The sequence below is a fragment of the Cnephaeus nilssonii genome (assembly GCF_951640355.1).
Source record: "Cnephaeus nilssonii genome assembly, chromosome: 12".
Lineage (NCBI taxonomy): Eukaryota > Metazoa > Chordata > Mammalia > Chiroptera > Vespertilionidae > Cnephaeus > Cnephaeus nilssonii.
The window spans coordinates 39,685,268-39,702,869 of NC_137083.1; the positions used below are offsets into that span (position 1 = coordinate 39,685,268).

The following is a 17,602-nucleotide window of genomic DNA, read 5'->3' on the forward strand; positions in this document are numbered from 1 at the left end:
AACAATGCCTCATGCAAATGTAAGGAACTGTGTATGGATAATTCAAGGGAAATTACTCTGAAAACAATTGAGATTACTGGAGCTTTGGGTTGAGGGGCAGGGAGAAATACCTGGAAAATTGAAAAGTCACCTATCTTCCTTATTGTATCTTTGGCACCCAGCACAGCACATATGTAAGAAATATAACACTGGCCAAACTACCCAATGTTTTCCGACAAACTATTTCTGTGACAGCCACTTCCATGCCTCGGAAGCCCGGTCTATGGCAGGTCTGTGGCAGAATTGGTGGGGAAAGTGACCTGACTGAAAAGAATGTATAGGGCATGTATTGGCTACAGTTCATCTGGCTGCAGAGAGGTGGGAAAACCGAAGAGGAAGCCAGCCCGGTTGAACAGATCTGAGACCACCCTTGAGGTGTCTTTTACATTATTGTCTGCCAGCTCCTGCCCAACTTCTGATCTCCACCTAGACGACTGGAGGCAGCCTAGGAGTTAGCCAGGGGCGGTTCTGTGGTCGTTAACCGGGAAGTGTCTGGGAGTCAGTACGTCGGGGGGTGGGGGTGTGGGGACTGCACGTCTGCTCTCCCTCGGAGTGTCTCGCCAGCACCTGCCGCGCTGCCCCAAGCGCCTTTGCAAAGGTGCAGAGGTCGAAGCACGTTGCTGTGCGGGGCTGAAATGCTCCGATTCCGCTTCGCGCGCCCTGTCCCTAACACCAACCCCGGGATCGCCTCCAGGATCCCAGTGGGTGTTCCCGTCCCCTCCCTTCGATTCCCCTTCGCCAGCTCCAGTCCCGCCCGCCACTTGAGGGGCATCCCAGGGTCACCGAAGTCCTCCACGCCCCGGGGCTCCGGGCGGTGCGAACCGGGAGCGAAGGGGGAGGGGCGGAAGGCGCGAAGCGGGGTGGGGGTGCGGGCGCTGGCGCTCCACACTGCCCCGCGCGGGATTTCTCGCCTTCAGCTGCAGCAGCTGCAGCCGCGGAGGGAAGAGGGGTGGAGGGTGGCGAGAAGGGCTGGCGCCCCGGCCAGGAGGGAGGAAGGCGGGGGGGGGGGGCCGCGGGGCTGTGCCAGGGGAGCCGGAGGGGTGCTCGGCGCTCCCCCGCCCTCCTTCCGGGAGCGAGGATGCGGACTCTGAAACTGGCGCTGCTGGGCTGAGGCGGAGGCACGGGAGTTGCAGCGCGCGGCTCGGTGAGTGTGTCTCCTGCGCGCGGAGAGGCGGGGGAGGCGGAGGACCGGAGCCGGAGGAGGCGGAGGGGAGAATGCCCGGAGCCGCCGCCGCCGCCGCCGCGATGCTCCCGGCTCAGGAGGCTGCGAAGCTCTACCACACCAACTATGTGCGGAACTCGCGGGCCATCGGCGTGCTGTGGGCCATCTTCACCATTTGCTTTGCCATCGTCAACGTGGTGTGCTTCATCCAGCCCTACTGGATCGGCGACGGCGTGGACACCCCGCAAGCCGGTTATTTCGGGCTCTTCCACTACTGCATCGGCAACGGCTTCTCCCGGGAGCTGACCTGCAGGGGCAGCTTCACGGACTTCTCCACGCTGCCCTCCGGCGCCTTTAAAGCCGCTTCCTTCTTCATCGGCCTCTCCATGATGCTCATCATCGCCTGCATCATATGCTTTACCCTCTTCTTTTTCTGCAACACGGCGACCGTGTACAAGATCTGTGCCTGGATGCAGCTCACCTCCGGTGAGTGCACGCTCACCTCCGCGGAGGCGGGGGACCCCCGGGCGCCCGAGCTGGAGGGGCGGGAGTGGGAGGGACCCGGGCTGTGCTCGCCGCTGGGTGCTGAGCAACTTAATCCGCTCAGGCGTGGGGGACGTGGGGTAGCTGGAACCCTGGGAGGCCGGAAACCCCGGGGTTCCCGGGACCCGGCGCGAGCGTCTTGTCTTGGGGCTTTGGAGAACCGCCCAAGTGCGGGGACGCCGCCCCGAAGGACCCTCCGGAGGCAGGGCGTGCGCAGGGCCGAGTCCACTCTGAACTAAGGACGGGGAGAAGCCGAGTTAAGGGCGCGCGCACCGAAGCACCAGGAGGGGCTGGCACGGCGGGGCGAAAGGCGGATTTGGAGAGGTTGTAGTGGAAGGAGTCAGCCTGCTCTGTCCCTCTCCGGGACGGTTTCTGTCGTTGGTCCATGTGTGTGGGAGGGTGGTGGCTGGAGTGGAATTGTTTCTCTCTGGTCCAGGCAGTTTATAAAAATTTTATCATGCCTCTGGAAATGAATACATCCTAATTGTTTTGGGTTTGACCCTCTTAAGAAAAAGGTAGCTTAGAACTGTTCCTTAGCAATTCCCCTAGGTCAGGTCTTCGGTGTGCGTCCTTGCCAGAGCACAGGTGCTTCCATTCCGTCTTTAAACGGAGAGAGGTCTTGAGAGCATCAAGGTCTCATTTTTGGGAAGTGGCTTTAGGAAGATGGGCAGAGAGGAAAACCTGTTTCTTTGCCTGTTGGTGATAGATTGTTGATAGCTGGAGAATATGAAAGTATTTTTTTTTTTTCTGAGCATCAAAGTTACTTTTAACCCAGAAAGGATGTGTTGCATTTCCTGGTGGCTTTGGAGAGTCGTGAAACAAAACGGACTCCTTTTTCCACCTGCCATGGAGCTGATTCCCTCTCTGCCAGCCACCTGGGGTGCCCTGCCTTCTGTAGGCAGACTCCATTCTCAGACACCTGACACCCTCTTTTCCCAGCATTGTCGGGGTCCTTTCGGTTTTATGGATGGTCTGGCGTGGAGGAACAAAGGATATCTTAGGCAGCCAATTTTTTCTTTCTCATGTGTATTTTGTTTTATCTGATGGCGTTCACACTTTAAAGATACTACCTTCAAGATTTTGCAGTTATGTCTATGCTCTGGAAGGTTTTCTGGGGAGTAGGGATTTGACCCCCCGAGTTTACCAGAGTGTCCTAGGATGATTAAGTCTTTACAGGTGCTGGACAGGAGAGAGAAGGTTCATGATCTTATATTGATAGTTTGATATAAGAGAAGCTTGTGGGAGACTAAACTAGTATGGAAGTACTTGCTTTGTATTAAGTTTGTATGAGCTGCTTGTGATTCGCCATGAACTGGGAATGTGCCCATGTGAAAGGCAAGAGAAGAGCACCAGTAGAGGCCCCCACACACATACCATTGTCCTCCTGAAATGTGGGAGCTCTCTGCTTTGCCTTCTGTCCCTCCATTCCAAACTTCTTGAAGCACCCCCCCACCCCACACACACACTGTTTTCCTATATAATGTAAACTTTTATGGCCATTTCATGTGCAGACTAATACTGAGATTTGGAAAAAATTAATGTATTATAGTTGTTCTTGACACTTAATTCTTGTTTGACTTTGAAGACAATAGGACATTGAGGATGCAGGTGTTTTAGAAAAAGAGGTGACCCTGTGCAACTCATTTTAATTTTTTCTAAGTTAAATGACCTATTTAGACTGGTGATTCAAATTAGATTGTTTTTCAAAGGTCTGACAGTAATTTGCAAGTGATTTCTCAACAACATATTTCTAAATATTTTATTTTTATAAGATTTTTATACTCTAAACCAAAGGGGTTTTCTAAAAATCTCTTTTAAAAAGCAAGCAAGCTGTCTTTGGAAAAGAATTACCAGCTTTGAAGTTAATACAAACTGCAACTATTACAATATTTTTTCTTTCCTCTTCCTGGAATAGAGTACACAAAAATAATTTGTTCTGAGGTAGTGAAGTATAATGTCTTTTTTTTTTCCAGAAATTTTACATAAGTATACTACCTTGTTTCCTATATGTCAATGCAAAATGTGATGGTAGCCTTTGTACTAAAGATGATACAAGGACATTTACTTCATTTCTGGAGTGGTACAGATCCTTAAGTTATAGGCATATTTTTAAAATCCTTTATTTGAAATTTATTTGATATTTTATTTCTAGATAAACCACAGAAAGTCATAACTTTATTAATGAAGTATATTAATTAAAAAGAATGGATAATGACAATGGAGCAGTTAAGAATCAGTCAATTATATTCACATATTTTTTTGAGGGATGGTTTACAGAAGATATTTATAAAAAATGTCACATTTAATGTGGTTTTGTTTTTTTAATATATTAGATAATGTATCTTATTTTATTATTATTTTTATTGATTTCAGAGAGAGGAAGGGAGAAGGAGAGATTGAAACATCAATGATGAGAGAGAATCATTTATCAGTTGCCTCCTGCACGCCTCCTACTGGGGATCGAGCCTGCAACCCGGGCATGTGCCCTTGACTGGAATCAAACCCGGGACCCTTCAGTCTGCAGGCTAACGCTCTATCCATTGAGCCAAACCAGATAGGGCTAATGTGGTTTTGTTTTTAAGTCTCGTGACACTAACAAGAAATTTAACATAATATATTATAAGGTACTTTCAAAGTTTAGTTTCTAGCATTTAGACTATTCCTTTTTAATGTTAAGGAGACTTTTCATACTTTTAACTGTTCCAAGGCTAATCTCAAGTGTAATGTGTTAGCTATGAAAGATGAGACTTAATGTCCCATTTGCTTTTTAGAGACTGTTTAACCCTCATTGAAAGTCAAATGATGAACTTGTGTATTTAGTTATCTAGGCATTTTAATATAGTAACATCATTAATTAAAGTCAGGCAGAATATAAAATTCCATGTGAAATGATACACTAAGGTGATGAGGCAGGAGATTTTCTTGTGGCAATACAACATCAAGAATGATTCTTTTTCTGATTCTGAACAATAAACTAGAAAAGGTACTTAGTTTATTGGACCTGACAATGATGTTGCTCTTCTATATAATTAACGATGCTATTATGAACACCTGCCCTCTTCCTCTCGCTCTCCCCTCTAACTCATTATTAACCTCAGTGGAGTGAAACTTCAGAACGAGGAGCTAATAGTCGCACTACTGTTGGATATGGTCCTATACTTATGGGCCATGCCTGATGTAAAGACTGACGACATACGAATATTACATGTGCTTTCAGGAACAATCCAGACAGAGGAGTACGTGTCTTCCAGGTTTCCCCATTTCTCCTTTCTGGGCACTGTGCAGATGTGCTCTCCTTTGACGTGTCCGGGAGCCCACCACGCCTGCTCAGATGGGTGGCCCTGTGTGCGGAGCTATGATGCCGGTGCTCTGAAAAGGGAACAAGGTTGGGAGTTACTCAAGTTGCAAACTCAGCATTCAGGACCAGCGCCAGTTCTTAGCAATGGCTGAGCAGTATGAGGAAGCAAGATCTTGCCTCAAAGAGCTGCTAATCCATCCTAAGTTCAGTTACGGAATGACCATTTGGGGGTGGGGGGAGGTTCCCCTGCCAGAGTACTTTAAACACTTCCCCAGATGCAGAGCAAAGACTGTATACCACCACTGAGGGCAGTTTTCATTTCCTAACAACACATTCTACTTCTAAGAATTTTTTATTTACTAAGCCAAACTTATAGGGAAATTATTTGAAAATGAGAATTTAGAAACTGGTGGGTTTTTGTTTTTGTTTTGTTTGTTTGTTTACTTTTATGTAATGTGACAGGAATGTGACAAAGAGTAGAGGGAAAATATATTAATGTGAATGTCAAAACATGATTTAAAAATATTTTTACTGATTTCAGAGAGGAAGGGAGAGGGAGAGACAGAAACATCAGTGATGAGAGAGAATCATTGATTGGCTGCCTTCTGCACGCCCCCTACTGGGGATCGAGCCCACACCCTATGCGTGTGCCATAAAAGGGAATTGAACTGTGACCTCCTGGTTCAAAGGCTGATGCTCAACCACTGAGCCACACTGACCAGGCAAAACAAATGATTTTTATAACAGTGAGATTTTGAGTGAATATGTGTGAAAAATGACAGGATCCATATAACCTATAATATATACTGTCAGGTGATTTTTTTTCCCCTTAGTGCAAGGTTGCACATTTAACAGCTTTTATCCATTGTAAAATGTTAACAAGATACTTATATACTTCTATAAGCCATAAATACATACACACATACATACATACCCAACCAGAATGTGGTATCAGATGCTTAACATGAAACAATTATTCAGTGATTTTGCTTATGTATAGTATGAGGCTCTGACCCAGTAAAGAAAATCCAGATGGCCAGGTCAATATATTACATTTTATGTGCATACCTTAGAAATCTTTCAAAATGAACAAAATTTAAAAAAAAATAAAGAAAAAGAAACAGCAGAGCATATAGCTATAGTTGCAGTATGTGGCTCAATGCACTTTTATGTGTGGTGTAATGAGATAAACTGAGCAAAGAGAAGTAGAAAGAACTTCAGGTCACTGGGAATTGAACCAGCGACCTCTTGTGCATGGGATGACACTCTACCAACTGAGCCACACTGGCCGGACACTAGGAGAATTTTAAAGTGTAATTTGCATAATAGATTTGAACTTTGGGGGTCACTACCAGCTTTAATTAATATGATTTTTCTTTATAATGAGTAAACTGGAATTTTTATTGGATATGAGGAAAGACTAAGGAACTGACCTTTATTCTTAACAGTAACAAGGAAATAATAACAATGGAAAATAAGAGTCTGGTGCATTTAGCAAATAGTAGATAAAATATTTGATGACTTAGACATAAAGCTGTTATGAAAAGTCACTGAGGAATCTGAAAAGAGAAATAAAAAACATTTTTTTCCAGAATGCTAAATATTCACATAATTAATATCATGCAGCTCTCAAATTATAGCCACGATTCTATGACACTCCTACTACACAGGATCATTGTACCATTCATAGTTAAATTGTCCTAACTATAATCTTGAGCACATTTCTCATCTCTTTTCCTAAAGCAGAACAGAAAAATGAGTTGCTTGCAAAAAGAAGATAAATAATTTTTTGATAAGTCTAGACATGAATCCTACTGAACTTGTCTTGGACAGAATGAAAGAAGGAAGCAAACCTTTCTGAAATAGAGTTGCTAGCATGGAACTGTTGAATTGGTCTCACAAACCTGGATTCTGACATCTTCTCCAGCCTAATAAAACCAGGTCTCGGGTAGGGTAGGGACTGTATATATGTGTTTCATAGGAGAAGAGATTGCAAATGATAGGCTGAGTGAAGTTAGTCTAATTGCATGAAGTCTTGAGATTATGGCTTATCAATGAAAGAGCTAGTGGAAGAATAGTGAAAAATAGTAAAATGAATGATAAATAATTGTTGATCAAAACAGAGTTCATGCATAACTTAATCAATCAAGAGTATTCTCCATATTTTTTTTCCCTATTAGAAAACAGTGGCAAACAGGAGTTTGAAGGGAACTCACCTTTAGCTTTAGTACCAAATGCATCATAGGGCCATTTACATAAGTGTCTAGAGACTATTTGTGCAAGTAGTCTATGAGAGGAGTGCTCTGTACAGCCCCCCCCTTTTTTTTGGTTTTAATGAAGATTAAGAGTGAGACTGTAAAATCGAAATCGAAAATGTCTATTATCATTGTCAGAAGGATCGGTATTTGAAAACCAGGCAAATATATCCAGCTGTGAAGAATGACAGGGATTAGAAGAGTGACACCAAAAATAAATGAAGTATGAATAAAAAAGATTGGAAAAAATTCAAGGTGGAAAAGCCTGTGGAATTTGATAACATCAAAAGCCTGTTGAATTTGATATAATCAATGCTTAAAAATGTATTTACACAGGACAAGCAGAAAGCTGGAATGCGCATTACAGTGCAAAGCTGTGTGCAGATCTCAATTACCAAGAAAGAAAAATTATGGCTCCACCCCCTTCCCCATACTGGGAGTTATAATGGATTCTAAGATCAAGGTATTCAAGGGAGAGATGATTGAACTTCTTGGATGGTAGATGGGAATATGGAGGATTAAAATAAGCAAACCTAAGAAAGAAAAGGTCATTGTAAAATTCGATAAAAAGCATTCTATAGTTTCTCTTTGAAAATCTAGTTACAGATTGTGAAGCTAAATTGATTGCTAGAGTGCCTTTAATGGGGAAAGGGAACTGACAAAGAGCACCTAGGTAAATATATTTACAGAACATTTTAAGAACATGTATAGTATAAGCTAGATTAATTGAATTGATCTAAGATTCAGATAATAACCAGCAATATTGTGGATCTATGGAATACCAAATATTAGTTAACTGAATATTCACATTTTAACCAGTTAACTGGACAAAGTGTAGTACTGACTAGTTGGCATTTTTTGAAAACCTTTATAGGGAAAGGAATGCTATACTGCAGTGTTTTACAAATATAGTTGGTAACACTTTGATGGGTCCTGATATCAATTTAGTATGTAAATGATCAGCATTAAGACTTGGATTAAAACAAGATACAACATATGAATAGAGATAATAAGGGTTTTATGAAACCTTTATTTCCTAAAATATTTACATATGTGTGTGTGTGCACTGGATTGAGATGTATAATGTAGTACTTACTGTGGGCTGAAGTAAAAATATTTGGAAGATACTATTCCAGAAAAATGATGATATAGTATGAATTTGGAAAGATAATTTTCTCTTTTCTGGAAAATTGTGAGAGTTTTACACCATTTTGTAGGTAATTTTATATTAGAGGGTAGAGTAGGTAAAATATATGTAACCAAACAATTTGAGACATTTTTCTTTGCTTTGTTTTTCTCACCTCCATTAATGACTTTTATTGCTAGTATACCCCAATTAGATTATGGATTTATTAAAAAGAAGAATTATTTTTCCAGATGTGATCTTATTGGGCATTCATGCTATAGAAAATGGCATGGTCCATCTCTGAGCAACAGTCTAGCCAAGCAAACATTTAAACAAGTGCCAAATGGATATTGACTCATACACTTTTATATTAAAACTTAATTATAAATAATAATGGTAAATACTAACTATTGAGCAACCACTATTTGCAAAAGCTTTACTCTATTATGTTTACCCTTTACAACAATCCTACAGGTTTAGTATTATAAAACCCATTTTTGCAGATGAAGAAATTGAAGCTTAAAAATTGTATTCAGACTCCCCTCCTGCTTTGGAGTCTGAAAGAAATTAAGTGTCTTGCCAAAATTACACCTTGGAAAAATTGAGACTAACACATATCTGATACACATCTGATTCCAGTGCAGCACTATTTCTACCACTTTCTTTGCCTCACAACTTAATGTACATTTATTTAGTACTAAAGGCCCTGTGCATGAAATTCGTGCATGGGGGGATGGGGTCCCCTCAGCCCAGCCTGCACCCTCTCCAATCCGGGACCCCTTAGGGGATGTCCAACTGCCGGTTTAGGCATGATCCCGGGGATCGGGCCTAAACTGGCAGTTGGTCATCCCTCTCACAATCCTGGACCGCTGGCTCCTAATCGCTCACCTGCCTTCCTGCCTGGTTGCCCCTAACTGCCCCCGCCCCCGCCGGCCTGATCGCCCCTCACTGCCTCTGTGTGCTGGCCTGATCGCCCCTAACTGCCCCCCCAAGCCGGCCTGGTCGCCCCTAACTGCCCCCCCCCACTGCCGACAAGGTCACCCCCAACTGCCCCCTCCCTGCCGGCCTGGTTGCTCCTAACTGCCCCCCCGCTGGCCTGGTCACCCCTTACTGCCCCCCCCTGCTGGCCAGGTTGCCCCCAACTGCCCCCCTCTGCCAGCCTGGTCGCCCCCAGCTGTCATCCCCTGCCAGCCTGGTTGCCCTCAACTGCCCCCCCACCAGTCTAATACCCCCAACTGCTCCCCTGCCAGCCTGGTCACCCCCAACTGCCCCCCTCTGCCAGCATGGTCTCTCCTAACTGCCCCCAACTGCACCCCCCCACCGGCCTGGTCGCTTCCAACTGCCCCCCACCCCTGCCGGCATGCTCACCCCTCATGGTCCCCACGCCAGCCTGGTCGCCCCACGCAGCCTGCTGTTCAGTCATTTGGTTGTCCCTCACTAACCCCCCTGCCAGCCTGGTCGTAGGCAGCCATCTTTGTGAGGGTGTGAGGGTTAATTTGCATATTACCTCTTTATTATATAGGAATATAGGATAAGTCTTCAATATGCACTTTCACCATTCTGCATCAACATGATACAGAAGGAAGGGACTGCTATTTACAGGGAAAATAATTGCCTACATGTTTACCAGATGTCCCTCTTCAAACATGCTTAGGTATGACAAGGTACTCCTCATCCCATCCTTTTCAGTTCCTGAGCCTAGAGCCTGTGTGATTCTTTGCCCACACTGTCCCCTGGTTATATCTCTGATCTCATTGCTTTCAATCTATGACTGGGAATCCTAGAGGACAAGGGCACATGTCAGCATTAATGGCTCTATATCATCTGTTGTGTCCTGAATCAAATGCAGAAATGCTCTTAAGAGACTTGCTTATTGATGGTGGTGGTGAAAGTGGTGATGGTGGATGGGATCACCAAGTCACACAGAGGATAACGATAGACGTGGCAGCTTATGGAGGCATCAGAATTGGGAAGTGGTTGTAAGATTTGCATCTTGACTTGGCCACTTATTGGTTGGATGACTTTGGGTAAGTCATCTAACTGCTCTTGACTTTTCATGTTATTTTTCTAAGTCTTATGTAATTTATTAAAGATACATACAAAGAGATTACAAGTTATGGATATTAAAAATATATCATCTGTTAACCAAGTGTTTCTGAGCATTTACCAACAAAGTAAATGTTGGGAAAATAAAAAATAGGGTGAAATTAAAGCAGAAGGCAGATATGGTATGATCCTAGACAAACACATAGGTATCCAGAGTTAGAGTTCCTCAATATAAAGACCTTAAATAAAATACCTATCTTCTGTGTTCTAGGATTATTAAATTAATCCATGTAAAACACTTAAAAGTGGAGCTAGCACTCAATAAATATTAGCTATGATTACTGTTATTATTACTGCTGCCACCATTAAAGAGAACAGGACTGGAGGAGTGATTAGTATTCAGAAAACTTAGTAGACAGAAAGATTAAACTCACAATGTACAAGTTAAAGAACAGTTTTGTTTTACGACTTGTATATGCCAGACCTACCTTGTTCTGAGGATCAAGAAAGATAATGGCTATGGAATCATTTTAGAAACTGCACAGTGTTGTATAAATGCCACTGTCATCTCTATAATGGACATTGTACATTACTAACAAACCATATTCAGTTAAGGATTTAATTTTGTATTAACAGGGTCTAGCTCTTCCATTTTATTTGTCTAGAGTAATGACTCAAAGTAATAAGAATGTATTTTGGAGATAATTTTAAACTGCTTAATAATTTCAACTGAACAAACTTGTGGAGTGTGGGTGCGGGGAGAGGGGGAAAGCCATGTTGTAAAGGCATTGTGAGCCAATCTTTTGATTATGTTAAGACCTAAGTACTTAGGCATTCTTAAGTTCCCCCAAGTGATGGGGAAATGCCTAAATTATTTTTTCTTCACTGTTACCAAAAGCAAAATGGAATATTCTCAATATGTAATAACATCATATAACAACAGGAATAAATCCAAAGCAGCATTTTTTTCTGTTTTAAATGTAGCTGTAATGTTTTGAAAATTGTTTCTCAATATTACATCTGCGAATCTTTATTTTTCTCCCAAAGCAAAGAAAGCAGTGATATAAGATTCTCCGATTTATGCTCAAATGACAATTATATTGCTGTTTTTTTTATTAACATGCCAATTTCTTTAGCTTTTCTAAAGAAGCTTAAAAAGACAAACCCCATCGTTTCTTGTTATTAGTATTTTTATTTCAGTTTTAAAGACATCAGCTTATTATAAAATGAGAGAATCAGTTATAACTACATCTATGACTATGACCTAAACCACTGGATTGAAAACTGAACAAATGAATAGTCTCTGCTTTACATATTATCAATATCGCTTTTATGGTGAATATCCAGAGTTGATGTTGACAAGAGAATTTACTAAGTATCTTGAGAGGTGCTGGTGCAGAGATGCTGATGAGCACAGCGAGATGGTCTCCCCATGCGTCCTGTAGGTCATTGTGAAACAGCTCTGCTCTTCGAGACCTTTCGGTCTCCTGGAAAGGGCTCTCCAGCAAGATGAGCCAGGATGGGGAAATGGGCAGATCCACCCAAAATCTTAGTTCACTTTGCTGAGGACCCCTCCATTCACTGCAGGATGGGCTCTAGAGGGAGCTCCAGCCCTGTCATCTTGTGCTTCTCAGAACGTCGCCTTTTATAGGGTCAGGTCCAGAGCCATTTTCACCCTGAGAGTACGTGTAAGATAACTTTTTAGAGGATGGAGGGTAGAGGATAAAATATGAAGCTTGAAAAAGAATGAGAAAAGGGAATCATCCAGAATGCATGCAGTAGGCGGAAAGCTCCTTTTACCTACAAGGAAAAAGCCAACTCCTCTTGGACTTTCCTATAAGGCATTGCCTCAATGTAAATGCTTTTAATTAGTCTCTGTTACTTACCTAACCTTCTAAGAAACTTTTGTGACTCGAGTGGCCTGCATTTTTAGAGGACTCATTGGTATGGTCTTCCAGTGGAACATTTTGACTTGTTTCTTAGCCTGGAGATGGACACTTTCAAATAACTTGGAGAATTCAAAAGAAGTTGAGGAATTCAGAACAACAGGATTCTAAGCAGCCATTTGATCTTGGTGGCCATGAACTATGCATTATAATTGCAACTCTGCAGCAGCCCAAGCATGTTTGCAAATAAAAAAAAGTAGAGCTTGAAATTCCATTTCTTGGGAAACTTTAAAGACTTCAGAATTTAAAAATAGTATTTACAATAACTCAGAACATGGACCCAGCCACAGGCAAATAATGTGTCATAGGATCAGAATAAAAAATTGCATCTCATCTCATTACTAGCTCCTATTTTATTTGAGTCTCCATTTCCTTAAAAACAAACAAACAAAAAACCCAAACACCCAACAATAACAAAAAGAAGGAATGAGTGACTGCTTTCTTCCCAGCTATTGCAATTGGACACAGTTGTACACTGTAACATAGCTTTTTGTCACTAGAACCCACTTGAAAAACACACAAATTCTGTTCTTTTTTTTTTCTTTCAAAACATGGGACCTGAGCTCAGTCTGGTTTGTATTTTATCTTTTGGGACCCTGAAGTGCAGAAAGTTCGTTAGAGAAAAACTTCCCAAAAGCACACTTTCCTGCTTAACATCAAGCCTTTATTTCCATCTCACACTCAAAAACATTATTTTTAACCCTCACACAATGTCTCCCTCATTAGCCCCAATGCCTGACTCTGGCTCCAGTATCTACTGACGTGTTTGTGCCTGAACAGGCCGGAAAACCAAAAAGTGTACTGGTCCTGGAGTTCAATACAGCACCCTAGCATTCTATGGGACCTCTTAGAAGATGAGGACTGATTTAATGTGCATAGAACAAAGGAGAAAAGTTCTGCAATCAATATGAGTTCATTTGACAAGGGCTGTTCTCTTTTGTGTACTGTTGAAGAATTGATTTCTTTTTTTTACACAAAAGCTCTCTAGAAAACCAACCTAATGACTGAGAGGTGGTCCCTAAAACTAAAGTTTCAATGGTGATAGATTTATTCAAGTAATAGAATGAGTCTCATATATAGTTTTTCTTTCTCCAAGTTTCATGATGACATGAGACTTTATTCTCAAATGTGTAAAGTCTTATCTGTTTAGTGTAGAAATATGACTTACATGAAGGCGAGCTTGAACTTGTACAATGAAAGAGAAGGTGATTTAAATTTCTATTGTAGTTATAATGTTATTTAGCCTAGCCATCATTCTGGTTTTGTTTAATATTTGCAAAACGAATTATTTCCGTTCATCTGCAAACATGTTATGAATCACATAGTTTACATTTTATGAATAATATAGTTTACATTTGTGTGTATGTGCCTGTGTGTGTGTGTTTGCGTGTATGGTTTAAAGAAGAATAAAATGACCATTTGTGTGTCTGCCACCCACTTTCCTGATTATATCCAGTCAGAGGTAGCCACTTTACTGAGTTTTGTGTTATTAGTCTACATTCCTTATAATACTAATGCACATATACATGTAATGTATATATATACATATAATATGTACAGTAGTGTACACATTCCTGAGTAACACATTCTTTACTTTTGGTCTTTCTTTTTTTAAAGGAAATGCTTTTAATATTTCACCATTTAGTATGACATATGGAGTAGATTTTTTTCAAATACTATTTAATAGGTCAAGGAAGTTCTCTTATATTCCTACCTTGGTAGGGAGTTTTTAGATTGTGAATATATGTTGAATTTTATTGAATGCATTTTCTGTATCTCTTGTGATGATCAAATGACTTTTCTGAATTAATATATATTGATTATATGAATTATGCCAGATTTTCTAATGTTGAAATAATCATGCATTTAAAAAACAACACCACTTTTTCCGGTATGTTCAACAATGAAAAAAAAAAACAAAACACAACAACACCACTTTGATTACACTGTGAGTCTCAGTCTCTAATATTTTATTTAATATTTTAAGAAGTATTTTCATGAGTAAAGCTGGTCTTTTTCTTTTTCCTTTGTCATACTGTCTGTATCTGGTTTAGGTACCAGGATTATATAAGACTCATAAAAGTAGTTGAGAAGTCTCTTTTTGAGTTTTTGAAAGCATTTATGTGCTATTGGAATAATCTGTTCCTTGTGTGTTTTATAGAATTATTTTATAAAACTGGGCCTCATATTTCTTTGTAGGAATTTTTGAAACTACCGATTACATCTGTTTGATGGTTATAGAGTCATTCAGATTTTTAATTTCATCTTTAGTCAGTTTGTACAGATATATTTTTCTAAGAATTTTTCCATTTCATCTACATTTTTAAATTTATTGGCATATAACTGTTTATATTCTTACAAGCATATAAGTTATATGTCTTCTTTGTTTTCTTTATATCAATTTACTAAAAGTTTGTCAGATTTATTAGGCTTTATAAGAGCCAATTTTATCTTCGTTGTTCATCTCCATTACCTTCTGTTTTATAGTATTAATTTTTGCTTTTTATTTTTATTTCCTTTTTTTCTATTTGCTTTAGGTTTATTCTCTTATTCTTTTCTAACGTCTTAATTCTTTTCTACTCATTAATTATTAGCTGCTATAAACTTACAGAGAACTGCGTATACAGAGTGAAGATATCATCATTAAAAATTTTGATTAGGAACTGCATGTAACCATCTTAAGCATAACCTAAAAGGAAAGAAAATAGCTGTTCATGAAAGAAAGTTCAAGTTACTTGTTAAAATATTTACAAATATTATGGTAGCATGGTTTATACAAAGTCAGAATATTTAATCTTGAATGTATAATCAATATATTTAATATTCTATTTTTCTGATACGAAGGAAATATAATAAATGTTTTTGCAAAGTTTACATATAGATGATCCCAAATACTCTCCCATTTATTCTAGTAATTGCTATTGTAATAATATAATCTTTAAATGTGTATCATGAAAAAGATGAGTAGAAACTCTAAACACTAACATTCAGTTGGTGCCACCAAGGTCAGTGTCAGCTTTACTGTTCAGCTGTTACTTTGGATTCTTGCTTTGTCTTTTTTCTTACCTCTAAGGATTTCTCTTACAATGAGCTCAGCCATGTGTATTAAAAAATGTTCTGGATATTTATGCAGAATTTCGAGGTGTTCTATTTGAGAGGGTTTGTTTGTGGGTTGTTTTTTTTTTGGGTCATCTGATTTGCCATATTGCCTAAAATGTAAATTCATGGATGATATTCAGTTGACTTTGCTTAGTTCTGTGGCCACATAAACTCTAAACTTCAAAGTGCCAAGTCACCAATTTATGTCATTGCTAAAAAAGAGAAGGATCAGAAAAATGTGGATTGATGTATGCAAACTAATTATAATTTCTGAACCTACTATTCAAAACTCATGAATCTCCCACAGTGAGTTAGTGTCATATTTTTCTAAGCTGTACTATATATTAGGAGCAAAGGGATGAAGGACTCCACTTTCAATGGCATGTGCATATAAGGCAATTAATTTCTTTCAGTTTTAATATAAAAATACCAAACAAAATCACAGAAATACTGTAATTTGGGTTCTCAGTCTTTTTAATTCTTTCAATCATTAATTTATCATTATTTATTGTGTGCCTATGATGTGTATTAGAGAAGATTGGGAGACTGAAATACTTTCTAATATTTAGGATGGCTTCATGATTGGTCTTCTTAGGTTTGGAAAGAATTTTGTATCACTAATAAGAAAAGTGTGGAGGCAGCTATACCATACTAGATAAGGGCATAAACTCTGAAACATCTGGGTTTGTGTGGTGGTTGCTTCATTTACAAGGTCATTGTGTGACCTAGGGACAGTTTTTTAGCCTATCTGTGCCTTAGGTTCCTCATCTGTAAAACAAGAATAAATATGGTACCTATGCCATGTCTGGAACACAGAAAACACTCATAAAAATTCGGTCTTAGCATCAAATCATCATTGTTGGTATCATCATCATCATCATCATCATCATCTTTATCACTATAGAAAGGCAGTCCCAGAAAGAACAAAAAAAAGTAAAGGACCTAGTAGGTTACTGTTCTATATAAACCCCTTATGACCTCGTTATTTTATTTCTCTTTTAATCTGGAAAAGAAATCCTGTACATTTTGGAGCTGTCAATTCATTGCTATTCCATTTTTGTTGGGCGAAGCTCTTCCCATTGTAGGTTCATGTGGGGATTGATAATAGTGAGAGAAGAGAGGAAGTTGTGTAACTTCCGGGAGAGGGTGCCCTGTGGGCCTTCTTTTTGGATTGGAGATTGGCATCTGTAGAATGATATCAATAGGGCTCACACAGGAAGTGTAGTCAGCAATTGCAGCTCCTTTTGATCTTCTTACTGGAAGCTTCTTGAGGGTAGAGATCATGGCTGTTTTCACCACCATTGTACATCTAGTGCCTAGGATGCTTGTTGTAAATTTGCCTTATCTCCCAGTGCACCAACTGATGCCACAACTCAAAGCTCTATTCTAGGAACTGGTATAAAGACAAATTCTCTCCTCTTTTTAGAGAAGGGGTCAACATAGGTGATTTTCCTACAGAGTCAGTGCAATCAAATATCTTATTATTTCTGTGTGATTTAAACTCTACCAAAGAAAACAGGTTTTATTTTTATGGTTTGATAATTTTGACCTTAACACAAAGAATAAAAATGTTAGAGAACCAAGTAAACACTAACATATTTGAGTATAAACTTGTTTTCAAATAGATTATTCTCCAAAAGAAATTCTTTTAGTTCTCAGCCTTTAAAGTAACAACCATACAATCAGAGTAGAGCAAGGTGGGAGGATCTAGAGGACAAAGGAAAAGACAAAAAGACGGAGAGCAGTATAATTCAAGGAGCTAAGCAGATGGGACTGGCATGTGACAGAGCAGCAGTAATCTTGCGCAGTTTCCACTGTCCCTGCTCCATTTATGTACATTTATATAATGGTTGCAAGAGGAGAACCGATCAGGTACCCTCTAATCAGGGAGCCCAAAAACCTCTTTGTTCCTCCTCCTTCCCCGCCTTCTTCTACTTCTTTGCAAATTCGGCTTGACATTCAACTTCTCTGGGAAGAAGAAAAAGCATGGAGTTTATAAATGAAAACACACACACACACACACACACACACACACACACACACCACAAAAAACTATATAGGTAGGGAAAGAACATTTTATTTGGAGGC

The 17,602-nt window shown here is 40.1% G+C and overlaps 1 protein-coding gene across 1 annotated transcript in view; it reads left to right on the top strand.

The window, feature by feature from the left end:
• Positions 1-1,254: 1,254 nt before the first annotated feature.
• LHFPL3 (LHFPL tetraspan subfamily member 3) overlaps positions 1,255-17,602 on the top strand; it is a gene marked incomplete at both ends in the record, with an annotated part of 331,739 nt that continues 315,391 nt past the window's right edge. The window contains one exon of the mRNA XM_079785447.1: positions 1,255-1,687. Within this exon, the coding sequence (XP_079641573.1) occupies positions 1,255-1,687 (433 nt within the window). The remainder of the gene's footprint in view (positions 1,688-17,602) is intronic.